Source organism: Fomitopsis serialis, assembly GCF_022376445.1.
Source record: "Fomitopsis serialis strain Sig1Antser10 chromosome Unknown B0H18scaffold_4, whole genome shotgun sequence".
Classification (NCBI taxonomy): domain Eukaryota; kingdom Fungi; phylum Basidiomycota; class Agaricomycetes; order Polyporales; family Fomitopsidaceae; genus Fomitopsis; species Fomitopsis serialis.
Window position 1 is genome coordinate 691,798 of NW_025954964.1, and position 22,292 is coordinate 714,089.

The 22,292-nt window shown below is 55.8% G+C and overlaps 10 protein-coding genes across 10 annotated transcripts; 6 read left to right on the top strand and 4 right to left on the bottom strand.

Moving 5' to 3' along the window:
- The first annotated feature begins 170 nt into the window (after positions 1-170).
- On the top strand, positions 171-2,224 carry B0H18DRAFT_976071 (NAD-dependent formate dehydrogenase). Its single transcript, XM_048044128.1, has 8 exons — positions 171-637; positions 696-770; positions 821-865; positions 921-974; positions 1,029-1,091; positions 1,149-1,503; positions 1,555-1,697; positions 1,752-2,224. Exons 1-8 carry the CDS (start codon positions 632-634, stop codon positions 2,085-2,087), a joined length of 1,077 nt encoding a protein of 358 aa, XP_047899152.1. The 5' UTR covers positions 171-631; the 3' UTR covers positions 2,088-2,224.
- A 665-nt stretch (positions 2,225-2,889) lies between these two features.
- On the top strand, positions 2,890-4,608 carry B0H18DRAFT_1174146 (S-adenosyl-L-methionine-dependent methyltransferase; the record flags this gene model as incomplete). Its single annotated transcript, XM_048035918.1, has 6 exons — positions 2,890-3,347; positions 3,402-3,528; positions 3,584-3,816; positions 3,871-3,927; positions 3,987-4,194; positions 4,272-4,608. The coding sequence occupies exons 1-6, from the start codon at positions 2,972-2,974 to the stop codon at positions 4,606-4,608; spliced, it is 1,338 nt and encodes a 445-aa protein (XP_047899153.1). The 5' UTR covers positions 2,890-2,971.
- Positions 4,546-7,315, bottom strand: B0H18DRAFT_976083 (uncharacterized protein). The gene is made up of 9 exons (XM_048044129.1): positions 6,961-7,315; positions 6,717-6,843; positions 6,199-6,668; positions 5,836-6,147; positions 5,397-5,778; positions 5,306-5,339; positions 5,104-5,255; positions 4,839-5,045; positions 4,546-4,789 (listed from the first exon to the last, which is right to left on the bottom strand). Exons 1-8 carry the CDS (start codon positions 7,291-7,293, stop codon positions 4,849-4,851), a joined length of 2,007 nt encoding a protein of 668 aa, XP_047899154.1. The 5' UTR covers positions 7,294-7,315; the 3' UTR covers positions 4,546-4,789; positions 4,839-4,848.
- Positions 7,316-7,901: 586 nt separating this feature from the next.
- Positions 7,902-8,942, top strand: B0H18DRAFT_415367 (RlpA-like double-psi beta-barrel-protein domain-containing protein-containing protein). Its single transcript, XM_048037991.1, has 5 exons — positions 7,902-8,386; positions 8,437-8,522; positions 8,581-8,588; positions 8,646-8,774; positions 8,825-8,942. The coding sequence occupies exons 1-5, from the start codon at positions 7,986-7,988 to the stop codon at positions 8,870-8,872; spliced, it is 672 nt and encodes a 223-aa protein (XP_047899155.1). The 5' UTR covers positions 7,902-7,985; the 3' UTR covers positions 8,873-8,942.
- A 529-nt stretch (positions 8,943-9,471) lies between these two features.
- On the top strand, positions 9,472-10,401 carry B0H18DRAFT_976094 (uncharacterized protein). Its single transcript, XM_048044131.1, has 2 exons — positions 9,472-10,139; positions 10,204-10,401. Exon 1 carries the CDS (start codon positions 9,628-9,630, stop codon positions 10,048-10,050), a length of 423 nt encoding a protein of 140 aa, XP_047899156.1. The 5' UTR covers positions 9,472-9,627; the 3' UTR covers positions 10,051-10,139; positions 10,204-10,401.
- A 32-nt stretch (positions 10,402-10,433) lies between these two features.
- B0H18DRAFT_415397 (cyclophilin-like domain-containing protein) lies at positions 10,434-12,262 on the bottom strand. The gene is made up of 12 exons (XM_048037992.1): positions 12,030-12,262; positions 11,949-11,971; positions 11,750-11,894; positions 11,658-11,683; positions 11,566-11,600; positions 11,446-11,507; positions 11,381-11,391; positions 11,285-11,326; positions 11,188-11,236; positions 11,068-11,132; positions 10,979-11,011; positions 10,434-10,890 (listed from the first exon to the last, which is right to left on the bottom strand). Exons 1-12 carry the CDS (start codon positions 12,178-12,180, stop codon positions 10,567-10,569), a joined length of 966 nt encoding a protein of 321 aa, XP_047899157.1. The 5' UTR covers positions 12,181-12,262; the 3' UTR covers positions 10,434-10,566.
- An 81-nt stretch (positions 12,263-12,343) lies between these two features.
- B0H18DRAFT_976103 (P-loop containing nucleoside triphosphate hydrolase protein) lies at positions 12,344-15,236 on the top strand. Its single transcript, XM_048044132.1, has 3 exons — positions 12,344-12,454; positions 12,502-14,560; positions 14,621-15,236. The coding sequence occupies exons 1-3, from the start codon at positions 12,357-12,359 to the stop codon at positions 15,020-15,022; spliced, it is 2,559 nt and encodes an 852-aa protein (XP_047899158.1). The 5' UTR covers positions 12,344-12,356; the 3' UTR covers positions 15,023-15,236.
- Positions 15,237-15,280: 44 nt separating this feature from the next.
- B0H18DRAFT_868888 (histone acetyltransferase ESA1) lies at positions 15,281-17,129 on the top strand (the record flags this gene model as incomplete). The annotated part of the gene is made up of 5 exons (XM_048039973.1): positions 15,281-15,361; positions 15,416-16,416; positions 16,466-16,511; positions 16,560-16,891; positions 16,952-17,129. The coding sequence occupies 5 exons, from the start codon at positions 15,281-15,283 to the stop codon at positions 17,127-17,129; spliced, it is 1,638 nt and encodes a 545-aa protein (XP_047899159.1).
- Positions 17,108-18,022, bottom strand: B0H18DRAFT_415449 (uncharacterized protein). Its single transcript, XM_048037993.1, has 2 exons — positions 17,820-18,022; positions 17,108-17,761 (listed from the first exon to the last, which is right to left on the bottom strand). Exons 1-2 carry the CDS (start codon positions 17,970-17,972, stop codon positions 17,279-17,281), a joined length of 636 nt encoding a protein of 211 aa, XP_047899160.1. The 5' UTR covers positions 17,973-18,022; the 3' UTR covers positions 17,108-17,278.
- A 22-nt stretch (positions 18,023-18,044) lies between these two features.
- On the bottom strand, positions 18,045-21,638 carry B0H18DRAFT_976107 (uncharacterized protein). The gene is made up of 7 exons (XM_048044133.1): positions 20,546-21,638; positions 20,376-20,486; positions 19,904-20,322; positions 19,656-19,754; positions 19,561-19,601; positions 18,763-19,468; positions 18,045-18,707 (listed from the first exon to the last, which is right to left on the bottom strand). The coding sequence occupies exons 1-7, from the start codon at positions 21,475-21,477 to the stop codon at positions 18,295-18,297; spliced, it is 2,721 nt and encodes a 906-aa protein (XP_047899161.1). The 5' UTR covers positions 21,478-21,638; the 3' UTR covers positions 18,045-18,294.
- Positions 21,639-22,292: the final 654 nt, after the last annotated feature.

Genomic DNA, 22,292 nt, shown 5'->3' on the forward strand with positions numbered 1-22,292 from the left:
AGCCCCTAGCCTGACCACTGCCAGCGTGGATACGGAACACCGGAATCCACAAAGAGTGATATCTCCTGCGCCTCTCAGTAGCATGACCAGGTAACGCGGCGGCACTCGCTATCAGATGACCAACAACAAGCGTCTTACAGGAGACAAGTGAGCAGGATGCAGCACGGGCTCGCGATCCCGACCGACGCAGACCCGACGCACCCGAAGGATCCCCAGCGGGTTCTGGGAGGACTGTTGTTGCACACACGCGTTCGTGGATTGTCGGAGCGCAGGCCGGCTGAACATCGTTGCTGTCCTTGCCTCGCCTCCATCAGCAAGGGCAGGAGGAAGTCGGCGCGCGGGGCCCACGTGCTCCTGCCGGATTGGGAGTGGCTGAGGGTGAGCTCCTGGCTGTCCTCCGAGCCCAGCGAACTGTCCAAGTGCGCCCGCCGGGCAGACACGAAGCCTTTCTGAGCCATACTGACCCGTCAGCAGGCCTGGCACTGATGACCGTTCTCTTGGCTATACGCTCTCCCGCTCTCACCCTCTCCACCATATATAGGGCACCTGACTGCACCGAGACTCCTCACACCTCCCGCCCTCTCACACACCAACAACACCAACCCTCACAACTCACCTAGGACTCTAAGCCATGAAGGTCTGTACACCGTCTCAATTCCCGCCCACCGATGAACTATTCATGACCTTCCTGACAGGTTTTGGCCATCTTGTACCGCGGCGGTTCGGCAGCCCAGGAAGAGCCCCGTCTGCTGGGTACCATTGAGAACCAGGTATCTCACTCGGTGTACATAAGAAAGTATGCAACTGACACCATTGACAGCTCGGCATTCGTCCATGGCTCGAGTCCCTTGGCCACGAGCTGATTGTAACGTCTAGTCCCTGGATCCCCATTGCTTATCCTCAATGACCCTGTTGTCTAGGTATCCGATGATAAGGAAGGCCCGAGCAGCGACTTCCAGAAGCACATCGTCGACGTGAGTGTCGTCTCCCGTTCATATGATGTCGATCATTGACATGTCGATCCCCAGGCGGAGGTGCTGATCACCACGCCCTTCCACCCAGGTTACCTCACCCGTGACCTTGTTGAGAAGGTCAGCCTTCTGCTTCCGTGTCATACTGAAACCCCCTAACTGAGTGATCGTCGACAGGCCAAGAACCTGAAACTTTGCGTCACCGCTGGTGTTGGCTCCGACCACGTCGATCTCAACGCATGTGTCGAACGGGGCATCCAGGTCCTCGAGGTCACTGGCTCCAACGTCGTCTCCGTCGCAGAGCACGTCGTCATGAGCATCCTCTTGCTCGTCCGCAACTTCGTCCCTGCGCACGAGATGATCGAGCGCGGTGACTGGATGGTCTCTGAGGTCGCTCGCAACGCGTACGATCTCGAGGGCAAGGTCGTCGGCACGATTGGCTGTGGCCGCATTGGCTACCGTGTGCTCCAACGTGTCACGCCCTTCAACTGCAAGGAGCTCCTCTACTTCGACTATGCTGACCTCCCTGCCGGTATGCATCTTCTCCTCATGCCGTCACGATGACATACTCAGCACCATACAGATGCCGCCAAGGCCATCAACGCCCGCCGTGTTCTTGATCTCAAGGATATGGTTTCTCAGTGCGACGTTGTCACTGTCAACTGCCCTCTGCACGAGGGTACGCGTGGCCTCGTCAACGCTGAGCTCCTGAAGCACTTCAAGAAGGTAAGCAGTTCATTGGTGGGCCCGGTTGTTGTCTAATTGGTCACATTATCTAAGGGTGCGTGGATCGTCAACACCGCTCGTGGTGCCATCTGTGACAAGGACGCCATCGCCGCTGCGCTCAAGTCCGGCCAGATCAACGGCTATGCTGGTGATGTGTGGAATGTCCAGCCCGCGCCGAAGGACCACCCATGGAGGACGATGAAGAACCCCATCGGTGGCGGCAACGGCATGGTGCCCCATTACTCCGGCACGACGCTTGACGCCCAGGCGCGGTATGCCGCCGGCACGAAGCAGATCCTCGAGAACTACTTCAACGACAAGCCCCAAGAGCCCGCGAACATCATCGTTGGCAAGGGCAAGTTCGAGACGAAGGCGTACGGCCAGCGGTGAGCGGTGAGGGGGTTAAATATGCCTGCCTTGTTATTTGCGCCATCACCTCCTTTGTTGGGCCTTGGTAGTCGTGTTGTATGTAAGATACCTCTGTGTTTTGTAGCATTGTAAAATGAACGCATGTCCTGCCACTCTCATGTTCTTCGTCTTATCGGTTTAGCCATGGACAGACAGAGGAGAGGGTATGTGTCAGTCGGGCCATATGGTGGCCGGACTGAACATAAGCTGAAGAACTCGCTTAGCTCCGGCGACAAGCGCATGCCCAGCCTGACAGCACCAACTCGTACATGCTCCTACTGCTAGAGTTTTGTCTACATAGGGCTCGGCCCTCGCGAACAAAGGGAGTCAAAAAAAAGCTGAAGAACCTGCGGAGTGTGGGACGTGAGTGACGCGTGAACCTTTGGCGGTGCGGGAGGGCGGCGGGACGTGGACCTCGGCAGTGCGGGCTGTGGACCTTCGTGGGGCCGTAGGCCTTCGTGAAGACACGAAGTTTTCAGAGATACAGATTTTCTCACAGGTGTATCCCCTTTCGCTCGCTATCTTCTTCACATGGTACGGTCTGCGTAGCTACATACTAGGACGTTGTTCCGCGCCAAAACTATCGCTCGGTGGACGGGATACAGAGTTGATTCATAATGTATACAAGTTTGATACAAGTCCAATGAGACGCTGTCAGACCTACGCGGCCGATGTGGGTGATAGGTTCGATATGCATTGGCGGGATGTTGCCGACATCATGCTGAGAAACAAAGTCAGCTGCGGCAGACACATTGAGCATCATGGTCTGCAATTGAGGCCGATCTGCGCATTACTACTTAACCCGCGCCGATGAATGAGCATATCCCAGACCTGCGCTGAAGTCCTCTCAACCGCCCGTACTCACTATGACTGTCGCAGAACGAGCACAGAAACTGCGTTCCCTCGTCCAGATGCTTGCCGATTCGGCGGAGGCCGTTATCAAAGAGTGGGAGCTGGAGGAACAAACAGCGAAAGGGCTTGCTACTGCTGAGTATGTCCTCCCCTCGCCAGCCCTTTACGACGCCCGCCGCACCTTCGTCGGCGCATGTGGCATGGGGATGGACCTAGTCCAAGACCCTATACTGCGTATGACGGTATTGTCCGGGTCGTTCATCGACTCCCGCGCGCTCCGTATCGCAGCGGAGGCGCGTGTCGCAGATGTCCTGGACAGCGCAGACCCCAAAGAGGGTATGTTCCTAGGCGACGTTGCTAGGCAGGTCGGGATCGCGGAACAGCACTTGAGTGAGTATGGTCTGCTTCATCATGAAGCATGCTCACCGTACCGGACCTCCGCAGCACGCATTCTTCGATGCCTGTGCTCCATACACATATTCGACGAGGTCAAAGAGAATTATTACGCCAATAATTCGACGAGCCGTGTTCTGGTCAATAACGAAGGACTCAGATGCTGGCTCCTCCTTCAGTGAGCAGCTAATCCTTTGGCGTCTCCGGACAATCCTGATAAGGAGCAACGTCAGCAACAACGAGGTATATTCGGCTGCAGACAAGCTACCGACGGTTCTGTTCAATGCAAAGGACAACAGCCCGTGGCAGGAAGCCTATGGCGTGTCGACAGACTTTTGGAGTTGGCTAGACGAACAGGTCGAAGGACCGGATGGTTCCCTTGTGCCGAGGCCCGAGCGCGCCATCTGGACGACAGGCATGTGGGGGTTCGGTCTAGAGAGGATCCAAGCTGCCGGCGTGGCGTTTGGTGAGTCCCATCGGTTTACCGTCAGGACGTCGCACTAACCATGCCCACACTGAGATTACCCATGGCTGTCCCTAGGATCTAGCACAGTCGTCGATGTCGGCGCAGGCACGCGTAGGTGCATCACCACTGAATCACACTCTGTAACAGTACTGAGAGGAGCCGGACTACAGGAGGAATCAGCTTGGGATTGGCGAAGAGATTCCCTGACCTTCGCTTCGTCGTGCAAGATCGTCCTTCCGTAATTCGAATCGCAGAGGAAGTATGGGCAAGCGAGCTGCCTGACGCCCTGTCCACTGGGAGAGTCCGCTTGATGACACAAGATTTCTTCGAGGGACAGCCCATACAAGGAGCAGACGTCTACGTTATGGGCCACATCCTGTGAGTCAAATTTTGGTGTTCGCACGTCTTGGTTGCGCCTCGGAATGTTGAACCAACGGAGACTGACTCGATATTAGTCATGACTGGGCTGATGATGAATGCGTCAAGATTCTCACTCACCTACGCAAAGCGATGGGTCCCGATTCAATTCTGCTGAACATCGACAACGTCATGCAGTCTACCGCAGGATCGCGCTTCCTGAAGGCAGCTCCAGCGCCGCTCCCTCCCAACTACGGATGCGCCCACTCGCAAGCCAACCACCACGACTTGTACATGTACTGCATGTTCAATGGGTCTGAGCGTACGATCGAGCAATTTGACGCCCTGGCCGCCCGTGCGGGGCTCAAGATAGCCAAAGTATGGGAGTGCCGAAGCCTGTCATCGATCACGGAGATGAGGATTGCCGACGAATAATTCGTGGCTGTCGAGAATGGTTCGATGGCTGATCAGCATATAGAGATCCATCTAGAAGTAATGGATACCAGCATGGAGATAGACCTCCCATATATGTAGTACATGTGTTGTTTGACACCTGTGGAACCTCGCCTCGTGGAACTTGGCTGAAGAAACCTACATAATGATACACTGACGGTAGCTATGTTACATAGATCAGCAATAAGTTACCCGACCACCCACACACGCACACCATGGTAATCAGTCTTCTTTCTTGACGCGATACGCTGCAAGCTGGTCCTTGAGGAATTTCTCAAGCTTGAGGGAATTCTTGTAGTAGATCGTTCCCTCCGGATTGTATATCCGGCAGTTATCGAAGACGAGCTGCGCATCCGCCAGGAATGCATCGAGACTCGGATACTGATTAGTATCGAGCTTGTGCTCCATCGTACTGAAGTCTATCACGAGAGCGTTCCGTAAATAGGCATGCCGAATCTATATGGATAGCGTACATACCCATCGGTTGCTTGATTACTTCATAGTAATCGGGAACCTCGTCGGCATTTACGGGCAGCTGGAACGGCCAAGCAAGTGTGTGTCCGGACAAATCGCTCAGAAGCTTTTCCATGAGATTATGCTCCGCGCCTTTGCCATTCGATCGCACTGGCCTACCAGGGATGAATACGTGTCGACACCAAAGACTGGAGTATATACATACCCAGTCATCATGGATGGTGTCCAACCGCTTTCTCCTGTGAATATTACCATTACGGTCAGCGATCTTCGCCAGTGCAATAGACTCGACGTACGTAATCCTGGGACATCCTTGGGGTCGACGGTGACTTCCTCGGATGCGCCCTCCTGGAACTGGGGTAATCCATCATAGACAATATGGCTCCTACTCATTTCCCTAATCTTGCCTAGAATCGCCTCTCGTTGTTGCAACAGGATCTCCCGAGTGTTCAGATAGTCGACCCTGTCCAGCATCGTGCATTGCATGATCGTCCCACCCTCGTAGTCTTTGATGTATCCAGCCCAGACGGAGCGATCCAGGGTGATCTCCTTCGAGAAGCCTTGTTTACGGAAGTAGCCCACAGCGTAGTTATCTGCATAGGTGAGGAAGTGCCACATGTCGGAATACGTGTTCTTGATATGCGCCTTGAAGTGGTCCATCAGCATGGAACCATACCCCTTCGCTTTGCAAGTTAACACGGTCGCTGAACGGAACAATAGCCGCCACAAACGCACCTTCACTTGATCGACGGATGTTGTCGCAAAGAACGTGATCTCCGCGAAGCCTCGATGAGGGAAAGGTCGATAGCAGATTCCACCCACTACCTTATACCCGCGTTTGATGATTGCGAGGCACTTGGAGTTCGTGTCGTAGACCAGTCGAGCGATATATTCGCGAGGCATCTTGGGCAATTGTTTTTGAAACAAAGTTTTCAGTCCCGTTAGAATGACCAAGGAGCGAGGTTCCCGATCGTTTTCTATCGGCACGACCTTGATGATACCCTTGCGCAACTCAACGTGAGCCATTTTCTCAGGTTTGAATGTTGGCTAAGACCCAATACTTCAGTGCACTGCAGATGGCGACGCAAGCGCACTCACCGTCCCAGACGATGGACCAGTCGCGTCCACTGTTACGCCCGTAGCAAGGCGCATGAGCTGACCCTCGTCCATCTTATCCTCGACCTTGACCTTCGCCTCGCCATTTGCACCGTCGGCGGGACGTGTCATGTCCACTTTCTGAGATTCCGAAGGCGGAATCATCGAAACCGGCGCAGTGCGTGCTTGGGTCTTCTTCGCTTTCTTATTGGAGGGCTGCTTGCCGCTACGTTTCTGTCCAGTGACACGCGAAGTTGAACTACCCTCGGTTTTACCGGCTGTGGCCGGCGCGGCTGCGGTTTTGCGTGCGGCAAGTGGCCGGTCTTCTTCATCATCGTCACTGCTGCTCGAGCTCAGAGACGACTCGGAGAACGACACCCGGCGCTTCTTCGTTGGTGGTTCGAGAACGTCAGCGGCGTCGCTCAGAAAGGAAGATGCTGGTGAGGATGGTGCTTTATTTGGAGACGAGGGGACTGTACAGTATCAGACAAGAGCTGTGTTCGCACCGGTAGTTGACTCACCGAGATCATTCAGTGCATCTGAGATTGAGCTCGCCGGAGATGGAGTTCGGGCAGGAAGGGTCATCTGTCGTCTGAGGCCGTCGATATCGTCGTCCGCGTAGTCGAAGTCAAGTAACTTATTGACGTCCTAAAGGAGAGCCGGGCCTCAGCACTGTACCGGTTCGTTTAGGGCACAAGCGTCCTACCTGGCAAACAATGTGATATGATGTAGCAACAATGGCTTGTATATACAACAATAACTTACCTCGAGCAACTCATCCAGTCGGACCGCGGCGCGCCCTCTTCGCGCAAACTCCTCCGCGCCGATCGAAGACAGGTTTGCACCATGCTCGACAATGCCATGGCCACATGCACATCCGTCCAGATACTTTCCAGGGATGCCATCGTGTCCCTGCGACTCCGAGGGAGAGGAACCTGGTTGTGCGTCTGATGCTAGTACGACTTCAACGCCTGGTGGTGGTCGGAGTCCCGGACATGAGGAGCACGCGGAACAGCTCGAGTGCCGTGCAATCTTGACGGCCAGTAGCTCATCTGAGAGCTGGGGTATCTCGTGCGAGGCAGGGTATAACAATTTCATGGCCGTGAGCAGGCTGGAACCCAGTCCGTCAACGAGCGATGCCCGACGTCGTCTGCGACGAGAACGGAGGGCGGACACAAGGACCTCGTGCACTCCATGCGATCAAATTCGTCCCAGTTTTCCTTCGGGGCCGATGACTTCAAGCTTTCAGACAATCAGAGACAAGTCAGCGGCAACTGGCCCGGGAATGCTGTAACCTGTTGGGTTGCTGCTTGCGGCAGTAGTGCGCAGACCTTAAATGCGACTGTGCAGCTCTGCACAGGTCGCGGACGTCGACGTCGTGTCGAAGTCGCGTCGCGTATGTCGCGTATGTCGCGCGATCGCGTCGAGAGACCTCGAACACCCTACCGTCCCAGTCGTATTGAGCTCCCGCCCGTCGTTCACCCATGTCGGACTGTCCACAACCACCGCACTCTCTTCGACGCCTCCCAGACGAACACAGCAGCGAGGCCTACGTGAATTGCATACAATGCCAATGCGATCGTTCATTACCTGGTCGACTTGTATGTGCCATGGATCCTGACGGCCGGCATCAAACTTCAGGAGCGCCTCGAGCTTCGATGCAGACCGTGCGACGCTCGTCTCCTTGTCCTCGACGTCCAAGTCCTGGCGCTCTGCAGCCGTTCGCCTAGATGCTTTGGCACACATAAACACTCTAATCCCTCTGTTACTGGATACCCGCTCTAGAAACGATGATACCAGGCTCGCAAAGTATTTACTGGTCCGCTCTGGCCTGGGCACTCCTCTCTCTTCCTCTGGCACTGGCGGCAGACTGGATCGACTACCCGTCCAGCGGATATGCGACTATGACGCATTACACACTCCCCGAAAACTTTGTCGCCGCCTGCGGCTGTACCGCAGACAGTACACACTATCCCACTGCTGCGATGTCTCAAATGGCGTATGGCAGCAGCACCGCGTACGGGCCCGGATGCGGGCGCTGTTTCAACATCACACTGGCGGACGCGTTCACGAGTAATCCAAAGTTCTATCCTCCAGAGGATGAGCGGAGCAGTGTCGTGATTAAGGTGACGGACCTATGTCCGTTGGGAGGGAATGGATGGTGTTCAGCGACGGCAAACAAACCAAATGCGTGAGTACGTTCACTGTCATATAGCCAGAGTATCTAACGAGCAACTGAAGTGGGGGCGCGTATATCAACTTCGATCTAGCATGGCCCTCCAGCTCAATACCCGACAGCTTCTTCCCTTCTAACGTGACCCTATACGGTGAGTGTCCCTTGTATTATATGGCTTCAGACGATGTTCATGCGGTGAATGACGACAGGCTTTACTGTAAGTGTCAGAAGACGTTCGCAGATTTTATTAGCTACATGATGTTCCATGTCACAGGACTTCGGCGTGTGGAACGTCAGTTACCAGGAGGTAGACTGTGTACAGGACTGGGAAGGTGGCAAGTCCGCCGCTGCCCTAGGCAGCGTACCAAATGGTGGGAGCGTATGCTGTCCCGCGAACCCATCAGTATGTCCACCAGCCCCATGATCACGTACGAAAGTGTTGATTCAATGCAGGGCAATGATACTTGCCCGTCCTTCTCTGATGCTCACGGCATCCCGTGAGTCCCCTCATCTGTCTTGTCATGCCGTAGCTCACGCCGAGGTGCTTTAAAGCCCTGATACCACAACTTCATTAGCGGCACTCACCGTGCCATCGACAGCTGGTGTCCAGCTATCTCTAACATGTATGGCCATCATGATTTTTATCTCTCATCTGCTCTAGCTGGGTTTGTATCCGGGGATTCTTTGGTGATCTCGGAGGTAGAATATCTATTGTTGTACTTGCTATTTGTGCTTATAATGAACGTACGGCCGAGCCGTCCGAGCACCGATTTCATCGGTGGTTCTTCCTCCATGACCCTGAGATCTGCAATGTGCGGTAGTTAATCTTGAGTTTAGGAGGCGGCCGCAAAGGCAATTCAGTTGGAACGACTTGCTGAGTTGCCGTCAATTTGCGTTGGATAAGCTCAAGGCTGACTGGAATCGAAAATTTGGGCCCATCTGATTCGTCCAATCCTGGCTGTCCACAGATGAAACCCGGTTGAACTGTCGCGCGACCGTCGTGTGATGCAAACGAGAACCTCGGTCCCTCCGGTTGTTGGCCCTTTGAAAAAGACAAAGGCGATGTATCTTTGTAGATAATCATGCCGTGCAACGTGGGTGGTCAGGATGGGTGGTAGTTGCCAGTGCCGATAGTACTTATCTGAGTTTCGAACTGGACGTGACCTACCAGCGGAAGCGATCATCCGAGTATTGCAGCATCGATCACTCGAACAAGACTGCCCGGACTGTACTGTCGAGCCCCCAGCTCATACACGATGGCTACACCAGGGGACGCGAAACCGACCTACATCTACAAACTGATCCCCGCCTCCGCGCCCCCGCCCGAACCCCTGCCGGCTGTTCTGCCAGTCAGCGAGCTGGACCAGACATCGGGCTTCATCCACCTCTCCACCGCAAAACAAGTCCCGAACACTCTGAAGTACTTCTTCGCGGACGAGCCACGCGTGTACGTCCTCCGCCTGGCGTACGATCCGCTGGAGGAGAAGAAGCTCGTGCGGTGGGAGGACCCGACGGCGGAGGTCTGCGGCCCGCGCGGCGGCGAGGGGATGTTCCCCCACTTGTACAACGGGTTGAAGTTGGGCAAGGGCGAGGTGGACAGCGTCGCGACGTGGGAGAGACGGGACGGGGAGGGGTGGGAGGATGTGGCTGAGCAGGAGAAGGACTGGCTGATCTACTAGGACGCGCCAGGCCCAGTGCGCGACCCTGGAGGCTAGCGCGGTTGACGTGTGGGTTGTACTCCGCGAACGTTGAACGTTGAACGTTGTAGGTCCGTGTCGATCGTCTCAGCTTATGGAAGCGCGTTCGATCATGATCGCCTTTATATGTCATAGACAGTAAACGGTTTACTCTCCTTAGGTAGAGTGGATCCACGTACATTCTACTGTGGATTCCATATACGACCGCCCTCCCCCACTCAACAAGGTCGTGTTTAGGGTCTGCCTACGGGAGACTACAGTGGATCATGCTTGTACAGCACCAGACGGTGGTGCAGTTTTTTCGTGTGCGATACAGATGCACGAGTTCTCGACAACCACCACTCATAATGTGACCATCGTCGCTTGCCACTTAGCTGCCAGGAGGCATCCACTATTGAACACGCAACGAGAAAAGGATACAACGAGGTCCAGTGAATTATCGATAACTTTATGTCTACAAGAGAAGAAGGAACGACGACCGGCAAAAATTAGGATAGTTTACTTCTCCAAGTCGCGGTCGTCAGCCACCTTGCGGTAGTGTGCACGTTCACGCTGCCATTCCGTAAACCGGCGGAACATGCGCAGGCCACCGAAGTACCAGAAGAGGGCACCTGCACCAAGGACCAAAAAGAGTATGAAAATATAGGTGAAGAAACCAGGCGCGGGTCTCGCTGCGATGTGGTCCATGTCAGGCATGTCTTGGTCGGCTGGCTCTGCGGTGGGTACGGCTTCCTTGTCTCCACCGGTCTCGGGCAAAGCGGGGACCGTTGTTGTTGCGTCTGCGCCAGTAGGAACATCCGTCGCTGGGGATGGATCGAAAACCTGCAAGTGACAAAATAGCATTCGTTCATATCTGACTGTAACTGCACAAATAGACGGCTGGCCGTTAGAGCTCGCCGCGAAGAGGCACCTGGCTGCCGTCCGAGTCCACTGGCAGTTCAATCTTAGATGAAAACGATTATCAGTAGCTTGAACCAGCGTGCTAGTGGGAGACACTACCTCTCCACAGTCCGCAATTACGACGTCATCCACGGGACGGTCATTTATGCCTTTTGCGACATCCTCTGCAGAAGAATACGTGTCAAGGGGCACATACGGCAACATTGTACGGAAGCATACCGATTATCTTCACGATGTCCATGCCTTCCAGGATTTCACCAAAGACGACCTGCGCAGATCATGAATATCACGGAGCGCCCAAGACACTGACACTTACGTGCTTGCCATCCAGCCAGCTAGTCACGACAGTCGTGATGAACTATTAACCATGTCCGTAAGCCACCGTTTGTACGAGAGAAAAACGTGTACTCACAAATTGCGAACCTGTCAACACGGAGAATTAGCGGGGCACCAAAGCACTGGGAGAAACGCAATCACCATTGGTGTCCTTCCCCGCATTGGCCATGGACAGGAGGCCGGGGCGGGTGTGACGCAATTTACTGGAAGACATTGTATCGTCAGCATTCGCTACCACGACAATGGTCAAGGAACGCGTACAAGTTCTCGTCGGCGAATTTGTCGCCGTAGATAGACTAGTCGCGAACCGAGTCAGACGTCAAACAGCAGTATGAGAAAGTCAGCCGACGAACCTTGCCGCCAGTGCCGTCGCCTTTGGCTGCAGTGTGATTCATGCCCAATCAGCGGACACACTTCGTGCACATTACGGGTATAGTAGACGTACTGAAGTCGCCACCCTGGATCATGAAGTTCTTGATGACGCGGTGAAACTTGGAACCCTTGTAGCCAAAGCCCTCCGGGAGCTCAGTGCCATCCTTCTTGACGCCAGTCGCGAGTGCACGGAAGTTCTCCACGGTCTTGGGCACGGTCTGGTGAACAGCTCATCAGGTTCCCGTCCAGGGTCGACAGTGAAGAATGCTCACACCACCGTAGAGGCCGATAACGACTAGTCGAAATGGGGACTAAGACGTGAACTTAGCCATTGAGGAGAACATGCCACGTACTTTTGCCCAAATCCTTGTCGCCGTGTTTGATGTCGAAGTAAATCTTGTTCGTTATCTTTGGGCCTTTTGCCGCAGCCTCGACAGACTGGGCACAGAAAAATGCCGCTACAGTGACCAGAACAATGGCAAGAAGGGACCGACGCAGAAACATGTCGGCTGAGGATGTGAAAGGAACGGCTTGACTGAGTGGGAGTTGTAGGGAACGCAGCCACAGCACCGACGTGGCGGACAACGGACCCGGGAGCGTGATCAAGATCGAGATCGGGCTGAATTTCTTTGCCTCCGACTGCAACTGAGTGACTGCACCTTCCGCTCGTCCTCGCCACCATGGACGACGGACTCGTGCTGAACCTCGTCGTTGAAGACCATATACCACAGTCAAATCCTGTAACAAAAGCGAAGAAAGGTGGGAGATGGACCGACCGGTGAGGGATGCGACCTCTCCGAAATGCATTTCACCTGACGCTCGCAGGGCGGCAGCGAAACAGGTCGCAAAAAGAAAATCGCGGCCTGAAAGCATCTCGACGTCGCATAATGCGGATGCTGCTACAAGAGAGCGACCTGCAAAACGACCCCGCATATCTGACCCCGCAAATGGACCTCGAGCAACTCTATCTGCAAAGGAGCCGCGGCGGGGACGTCCCGCAGAAGATGAAGAGCATACAGCGACGGGCTCCGACCCTCGCACACATACCCACGTCATATCGTCGCTCTTTACATCAAATCCGATAGTAAAGCCATCAGAGACGCAGTCCTCTGCGAGACCCATTGGTCGCCCGAGCAATGCACCCCTCGCAGACTCTTCGACGTTCGCTGGGCTTGGACTTGATCCCCTCATTGGCGCACATCTCTCGTCCAAGATGAACATTGCGTATCCCACGTCAATTCAGAGAGCGGCCCTGCCCGCTCTCTTGAGTGGTCCCACGGACGACGGTACGCTGAGGGACGTCTTCATCCAATCCCAGACCGGTTCTGGCAAGACGCTCTCATTCCTCCTTCCCATCATCCAAGACCTGTTGCCTCTCAGCTCTCTCTCCTACATTGACCGCTCTATTGGGACTCTCGCTATCATAATTGTTCCGACGCGTGAACTTGCGAAGCAGATTTCAGACGTCCTGGAGGCTCTTCTCAATCTTCGCCTTCGACCCTCGGACGAGTCGCCTGACGGCGCCGACTCAGGGCCGCGCCTCACACGCTGGGTTGTCTCCGGCGTATTGACCGGCGGTGCGACGCGCACGCACGAGAAGGCACGGCTACGTAAAGGGGTGCCCATTCTCGTGTCCACACCAGGTCGCCTCCTCGACCATCTACAAAACACCTCCTCTTTCAACGTCGGCAAGTGCCGATGGCTCGTTCTCGACGAAGCCGATAGGTTGATGGAACTAGGTTTTGAGGAGAGTATCCAGGGTATATTGAGGAGCCTGGAGGGACGACGAAAACTTGCCTTCCAAGCCGTGCAGGAGGGAAAGAGCACAGAGGTCGGGGGCTGGGACTGGGAGAGGCAAAGACGGACCATTCTGTGTTCCGCGACGATTCGCGAGGACGTACGGAAGCTTGCTGGGACGACCCTGAAGAATCCCATAATCATTAAGGCCACTGAAGCCGACGCAAATGTGTTTGGCTCTGGTGACGCAAGGCAGGACATCGACTCGCTAGCTGTCGCCGGAAAGAGCCAACAGTTCACGCCGCCATCCCAGCTGTCTCAAAAGTACGTTGTGGCTCCTCTCAAATTGCGCCTCGTCGCCCTCGTCGCGTTGCTACGATCCTTGCTTTCATCTCAAAGCAAGCGGGGAACGAAGATCATCGTATTCTTGAGTTGCACTGACTCTGTCGACTTCCACTGGCATCTCTTTGGCGGCACATCCATGGGTAGGGAGGGTGATGCCGAGGCATCTTCCGTATCTGACGAAGAAGAATCTGAAGGAGAGGCCAAAGGCGGTGCAGACGGTGCTAGCCATCCGCGGAAACCTGCGGCTAATGCCGGTACACAGGAGTTAGAAGCTAGATCACCGCTCCTCCCTGGGACTTCAATCTTCCGACTGCATGGTTCTCTTCCGCTCCGAACTCGGCTTGCCTCGCTGCGCGGGTTTTCGTCTGGCTTCTCTTCGAAGCAGCCCAGACCAGATTCGCCCGTGTCCTCAATTCTGCTCTGTACATCAGTCGCCTCCCGTGGTCTTGATCTCCCCCTAGTCCGTGCCGTAGTCCAATACGATCTACCCACCGAGGGTGGTGCGACGGAGTATGTGCACCGGGTTGGACGGACGGCTCGTGTGGGCAAGGGTGGCGAGGCTTGGAGCATCGTCGCGCCCAGTGAAGTTGACTGGGTCAAATGGGTCGAAGACAGGATGCGCGGCGATACCGGGAGCGCGGTAGAGAGTATCGCCGGAGAAGGGAAAAAACCTTCGTCGCTGCAGAGTGTCCAAGTGGAGACCGTGCTACGAAATGGCTTTGGCGGTAAAGGTTCAGAATACGAAGAGCGAGCTACGGAGGTCCAGCTCTCTCTAGAGCGATGGGTACTCAAAGACAAGCATGTAAGCCATTTACTCTTCTTGACACTCTATACTGTCTGATGTCGATTTGGACGTGTTCAGAACGCCGAGCTTGCGCGAAAAGCTTTTCGCTCGCATATGCGAGCGTATGCCACACATCCGTCAAATGAGAAGCACATTTTCCACATCCGTCATCTACACCTGGGGCATCTGGCTAAGGCGTTCGCACTACGCGAAGCCCCGAATGCCGCCACAGCTGGCTCCAAGGCCAACTCTAAACGGAAAGCAGGAATACAAAGAAGCAAGCCCTCCACCACCACAAAGAAACGGACCGTCGACGCGGAGGATGATGACAATGTCGCGGAAGCAGAGCGGCGCATGGAGAAGGTTGTTCGAGAACAGGGTCGCCTTACGAGGAAGGGCGGGAAGATGGTCAGCTCTGGTGCTGCTGAGTTCCAGATCGCTGGTGGCTATGACCTGGAAAAGTTGGCGCATCGGACATGAAACACGCCTCCCCTCGTTCATCGCATGTACCTTACGCATGAGCTCACGAGACTACATACATACTACAACGGCTGCTTTCCTCGGGGATGTTCATGTTTGTGCTTGCAGTGTCCTTCGGTCCCTTTGAGTGTATACCGCCACAGGCGGCTTAGTCATATGTTTTCGAACCTGATATGGCAATATCCAGCGGTTTTTTAGATTATTGTCTTCACCCTTACGCTCACTCTCCTCGTTCATCGCGTGCGTGTAGCCTCTGCTATGGCTGGTCATAATGCGCCCAAAGACGACGGCCACCAGGAGCCACCGCCGATTACTCCAGGAGGGGCGTACAGTATCCAGGTGAGCCCATCAAACGACTACGTGGCACCGCCACAACGCTTACGCGTCTCCCAGACGGTGTCTGTAGGCTGCAAAGTCTATGCTCGTCGCAAGAATCCCGATGGCGAACAGGAAGAACGACTTGCAGAAATCCTTTCTATCCGCGACAAGCCCAGTGGCACGTATGGTGGCCACCCGAAGGCCGTCGTCAAGGAGGAGGAGTCTCAGGACTCCACGGACAGACTCGAGTTCTTCGTGCACTGGGACCAGTTCAACAAGCGGCTGGACGACTGGATCTCGGGCTCTCGGATCGTTCTGACCAGAGACCTTGAGTGGCCACGGCCCAAGGCACCGCCCAGTGCGAAGAAGTCAGCCGGGAAGAAAGCGCCGCCGCCAGGGAAGAGCCGTGCTCAGTCGCTCCTGAAAAAGGCGGCCACGTCTAACGCTCTCTCGCATTCCATATCCATAAAGACAGAGCCCGAGACACCACTCCCTGGGACGCCGAATTTTGAGGGTGCCGCCAGTCCTTCTCCCGCGCCAAACGTGCCATTGAAGCGGAAGGCCCCGCATGATGAGGAAGAGGAGGAGGACGAAGATGCGGACCTGGACGCTGACGCGGACGGCGAGATGGACGTGGATGCTGAAGGAGAAGAGGTCTTTGACCTCGATACCACTGGCACTCCGCCACCTCCTGCGCCTCTTGCTACCTTCAGCAAAGAACAGGAGATTGAGAAGCTGCGGACGTCCGGCTCCATGACGCAGTCCATTTCGGAGATCGCGCGAGTGAAGAATCTCAATCGCTTGCAGATCGGAAAGCACGAAGTCGACGCGTGGTATTTCAGTCCCTACCCGCGCGAATTTGCGCATTTGCCGGTACTGTACATTTGCGAGTTCTGTCTCTCCTACCTTCCTAGCCAGTTCATGCTCTCGCGCCATCGTAAACGATGCACCCTTCTCCATCCACCAGGGAACGAGATTTATCGACACGAGGACATTTCGTTCTTCGAGTTGGATGGCAAGAAGCAATTGGCATGGTGTCGTAATTTGAGTCTACTGTCCAAATGCTTTCTTGACCAGTACGTTTCTTTTACTTTGACCGTTGTCATTGTGCTTACTGTCCTACAGCAAAACCCTGTATTACGATGTAACTCCGTTCCTGTACTATGTCATGGTACGTTGCGCTATTCTTGTCAATCCGCGTCTGCTCACAATCATCTAGTGCCACCGAGACTCGTCGGGCTGTCATATCATTGGCTATTTCTCCAAGGAGAAGGAATCGGCGGACAACTACAATGTCGCCTGTATCTTGACGCTTCCGCAGCACCAGCGCTTCGGTTACGGCAAGCTGCTCATTGAGTTCTCCTATGAACTCAGCAAGAAGGAAGGGAAGCTGGGTAGCCCAGAGAAGCCGCTCAGTGACCTTGGGCTTCTGGGGTACCGCGCGTACTGGTCCGAAACGATCATCGAATTGCTACTCAATACGACGGACGATATCAGCATTGATGACATCGCGCAGAAAACGTCAATCACCCATGCGGATGTCATGAATACGTGCGTTCCTAGTTCGATGCATCATAACTGTACCTGGCCGCACTAACGCCGCATCTATAGATGTACGACGCTGCAATTGTTCAAACACTACAAGGGCCAGCATGTCATCTCTATTCCCGAGGCGCTCCAAGAGCGACATAAGAAGAGAATGGAGAAGCGCAGGCGGCGCATCCATCCAGAGTGTCTCCAATGGAAACCGCCGGTCTTCACTCGAGATCAGCTCAGATTCGGCTGGTAGACTTCCGTAGAACTGTTCGGGGCCGCGCGTGTTCGGGCGTTATTGAGCGTACGCTGTGTATTGTACTATATTGTACCGCTATGTAAGAACGGACGATTAGGAGCTTCTCGCACGAATTAGAGAGGAAGTCCGCAGCCGACCTGACATTGCTACGAGTCCTCCCGAGAGGGACCTGTTCCCGTTGGTGCCCTCCTCCGGAGCGTCACTGGTGTGTCTTCAGCACCCGACTCTTGGTCTAGCATCGCGAAGGACGACTCCCCGCTACTTGAAGCGCGAGAGGCGGGCCGGTCGGGATGAATCGCGTTCATGCCTTCGTCCTTTCGCTCCTCAGAGATGTTGTGCATGTGCGAACTGAGCTCGCGGCGCGAGATTGTGGGAGAGGGTGGTTGAGAGGGCACAGGAGAGAACATGCCGACTCCGGACAGTTCCAGGTTTCCTTCCTCCTCCAGTGGACCACGGAAGTACGTAGGAGGAGGGGACGTCATGGTCGTTTTGGTGGGCGGGGGACTCTCGGGTTGTATGACTATGGTTGGCGTGTCGGCCCCGGTCGGGACGCTCCCCGTCTCACTCGTGGAAGCCTTCGTATCATCGATGACACCAAGGGTCCGAGCTATCACATATGAAGTTACATCCTTAAGAACTGTTGTGAGGGCCTGGAAGTGACGCGAAGCAACGTAAGATGGTTCATACCAATAGAGTCAGGATCGCGAACGGCAGGATAGATAGGAAGGCCAGCATGCGAAACGTCCATGCTGCGCTGTCGACCCACGAGCCAGGCGTGTAGTTCCACAGATGTTCAACGTAAAGCTGCCATAGTGATGCGGGTGCAGAGACGATCGACATGGTGGTATGAGGCCAAGTCGCGAACGATCATCTCGCCCTCTGGTGGCTGCAGCCGACGGCGCGCGCGCCTCATGACGTACGATCGTGTACGACACAGGATAGTCATGTTCATTCCAGCTCTATCGATACAAGTACAGGGCAGCTGAAGGCTTCATATCCACCAGCGAATCCGACAGATGCGCAACGATATAGATCTACTGCAGGGACAGACGATAAATCATGATAGCGAGAGATGCGATAGTGAATGCGAGGTAGACCGACACGGGAGGAGCGCGACAATAGTAAGCATATGTACACAGTAAGACGACAGCAGGTATAATGTTCATGGATACATCACATTCGAGGGGAAGACGACACCGTCGTACCGCACCAGGATGACCGGTCGGCGCTTCGTGACCTGCGATTCTGGCGGCAAGCATCCGAGTACTTCGCCACACCGAACCTCCACATAAGGCGATGGCTCTGACCCGAAGAAGACGGTGACAGGATCCGTCTTGGAGAAGTTCTCCCCATAAACGGTCAGCATCTTCGACGTGTGAGGGTTCGGCTTCGCGAGAGCCCCGCGCGCACCCGTGTGGTGCTTCGGGATTTCCGCCGCTCTGTCGGGCGGGAGGTACTTCACCACTCCTGGGAAGGGGGTGACAGGCTTCGACGGTATCGGGAACGAACTGGTCTGAGGGGCATTTTGGTTGTCGAAAAGGACGGGAGGCACGTAGAAATTGTACCGTATCTGGTCTGAACGAAGCGAGGATCAGCTGAATGGAAGAGAGAAGACGACGATCCCACTCACCAGTCCCCACGATCGTCCACACGCTTGTCTCCCCGATATCGACCTGCCAGAGAGCCCCTGACGATGCAGTCGAGTCGCTCGCGGAGCCGCGACGTCCAGAGCCCGCAGAGCCCGCGGATGTGGGCCTTCGCCGGCCTTTTTGGGAGTTCGGCTTCGTGATTCCACCCGCACTCGACGATCCGCGCTTTGCCTTCTTAACGCGGCCACCATCATTCGATGGGAAGTCAGTCCCGTCCGGCGATGTCGGCGTGCTGCTCATGCTCCCAGACCCGAAGTAGTCCGCTGAGCCACTAGTAGACGTCGGCGTCGTGTCTCCCGGCGAAGTAGGTGTCGCTGTAGGTGAGTCGCCGTCGCGCGACGCACCGCCTTGCGGAGAGTTCCACTGGCGACCGTCGACCGGACGGTAGGTATTCACCTTTTCGCCCATGCACGAGAGGAACGCACCACTCTGGCCGGGGGTGCCCGGTTCCGGAGCGCCGCGGCTAGGGTCGTACACCTCAAACGCGATCTTGTGCAGCTGTGAAACGGGATCGCCGCAAACCTCGCCCACTGAGCAGTAGTGGTCGGCAATACCCTTCGCGCCCTCCTGAAGACCGCCACCAACAACGATCGTCTGATGGTCAACCTTGCGAATTATGAGCACAGGGCTGACAACACCTGAGGTCAGACACTGCAGCACGACCGTCTGGTTGTAGTAGATGGGGATCTGCGATCCGTTGTTGGTGAACGGAATCGCATTCGGCGGCGGGGAGGGGTATTCGGGGAAGAGCGGAGGCGGAGGCGGAGAGTCAACACCACCGGCGGGTTATTGACGTCGACAATGTACATGATGAAAGGGTCTATGACAGGACATCAGCAGGTACTCATCAGAATCTGTTTGTGAGCTCACATACCCCAACTGGCCGTCCGAGCGATAAAGGACGGTGTCTGTGTCCGCACACGCTGGTCCAAGCCCATGAGCGGCGCGCCGTCAGATCCTTTGAAGGAAGACCCTGACCCGAAACGCAGAGATACTTCGTCGACACCGTCTGCGAGCGCAGCCTGTGGAACAAGGAGATTGTAGAGCCATGATTGATGCAGACTACGAGGGACACACATCAAAGATGAACGTTAGCACTTTACATAATCCCGACAACGGTACGGGACGCCAACGTACGCTCTAGGTTCTTAGCGCTTTGCCTCTTCTTGCTCGGTTTGCTGATGACCTTGATTGGGCGACTGGGGAAGATGCCAATCACGCGCTCCGGCTCGTCTTCGGCAGAGGGCGCCATGATCTTGACGAGGGCTTCGACCTTTTTCTTCTTTTCGTCAACGTCCGAGATAAAGAGCTGCTTGCCCACACAGCGCCCGAGATATGTCGTACCGCTGGGCGGGTCAGACACATCGAACGATTTACCCGTTGCACCCGTCCACTCGATAGTCCCCTCCTGCGGCGCAGGTTCGCCAGAGATGGAGACGACCACCCGGGGAGGGCACAACTTCGGCTCTTCGCCGCGGCGAACAACGTCTGACCACCAGGAATTACCAATCATAATCGCGGTGGGCGGTGGACAGAGGAAGCTACGGTCGTGATGGTCAGGAACAATAGAACGGAACAAACACCTCTAGCTTACCGCTTTTCAGTGCCGTATGATTTCTGCGCAACCTTACTGGACATAACGATGACCGTGCGCTCGCCGAAAGCTAGTCGGTTGGGCGACCGGACGTATTGATCCACGTACGGGCTGAGGGTATCCGGAGCCCCGTCAATTGTGAAGCACAAGGGAGCGACACAATTGCATACCGTATGAAGGTCTGCAGATCCGTGGCGGACGCAGACGACGGCTGAAGGCGCATGCGCGATAAGTCAACACTTGGAATTCGAAGGGGGAAGTCTGTTTGGGGATTGGGCGCCAGATACTGGCCCATGTCATCATATGACGGCAGCGAACCGTCGGACCTGAAGCCATGCATGGCATGAGGGTTCACCCCACGTAGCATGTCGCTCCCGGGGCCTTGGTGCAGGTGGTTAGGAAGCGAGAGAGGGGAGACGTATCGCGAGTCGTTGGACATGCGCCCCATGCGATCCGGGAACTGCTGCAGCTGCGAAGGATTGAAGCCCATGCCCATACCGGGACCGCTGCCCATGGCGCCATAGTCGTTGCCAAAGTCAGAGTGGTAGCTGCCTGAGCTGACATTGCCGGCGCGTCGGTCGACGTCTGGGAAGACGTCGTGACTGTGAAAGTCCTTCGTCTGGCCATTGAAGAAGCCAGAAGAACGGTGGAAGTTTCCGGCTCCGTCACCTTGCGTGAGCGACGAAGGCTTTCCGTTACCGAGAGTGGAGGTAAGACCACCCATCATGTCGTACGAACCGGTGGTAGAGCTGGGGAATGACGACATGTTGTCGGAGAAGGGATTCTGAGAGTACATGGTGTCGCTACCCAGGCCATAATTGGAGGGCATAGAGGGAGAGGGCCCGGTCGTGGCACCGAAGCGCTGGCCCGACAGAGAGGTTGAGGATGGGCCGGAGAAGATGTCGTAACCCTGGTCCGGGACGTCGAGGGCATCGACGCGATCAAGAGTGTGGGGATTCATGTGCATGCCGCCTGGCGTGCTGCTGGAATGATGCGACGAGCCCAGCTCGCCGCCAGACTGGAGGGAGTTGAAGGGGTGGTCGAGGTCAGGCTGGCCGTACATGCCCTGGGGAGTGCCCGAGGGGGTGAAGTCGATGGACATTTTGCGTTCGCGGGGGTAGGGGTGGCCCGCGGAGGACTTGAGGATATCTGGGCAGCGGGGGTCAGCACGGCCGACGACGACGACGAGGAGAGGGAGGAGGCGGGGGCAGCGTCGGCGTCGGTGCGCAGTGGCGGGGACAGAGTCGCGGAGACAGCGCCGGGGCACGTTGTCGACGCGATCAGGAAACGAGAATTATTTATGCGACATACCAAAATCTGATCGGCGATCGGGAGATGCCGAGTGGAGGGGCAGCCAGGCCGTCGACGCCATCGTCCCAATCAAGAAGCGGAGCGCTGCGATGCTGGATCAGAACTTCCGCCACAGCTGTAGCAGTCCTGATCATCTCCCGTCAGTCCGCTGCGCCCACCGTCGTAAGCCGCCGCACGACTCACCTCTTCCGCGCGGGCAACCGTCCGTCACGTCGCAGGTGTGTCTCCAGGTCAGCGCCCGGCTATTCGTGCAGGCGGCGCTATATGTGACCACGCGTCCGACAAGTGTCCGCACAACGTCAAGCAGAAACACGAACACGGAGGCAGCACGCTGCGCAACGACCGAGGCGACAGTTCAGGTGTCCGGGATCAACTCTCCTCGTCCGCGCCGTGTATATATAGTGGCCCACCGATCGGTCATCGCACACGAGCCAGGCGTGACCGTGTTGCCAGCCCGACTTCAATTTCCGACGGTAATTTGTGAATCGAAGCCGTGCTTCCCGGAACCTTGTGCCAGTGACCTATCAATCAGGACTGCTGTCCGCGACGATTCCATCGCCCCCTCTTCTTCTACTCAATCTCACCCATTCCCATCAGCAGCTCAAT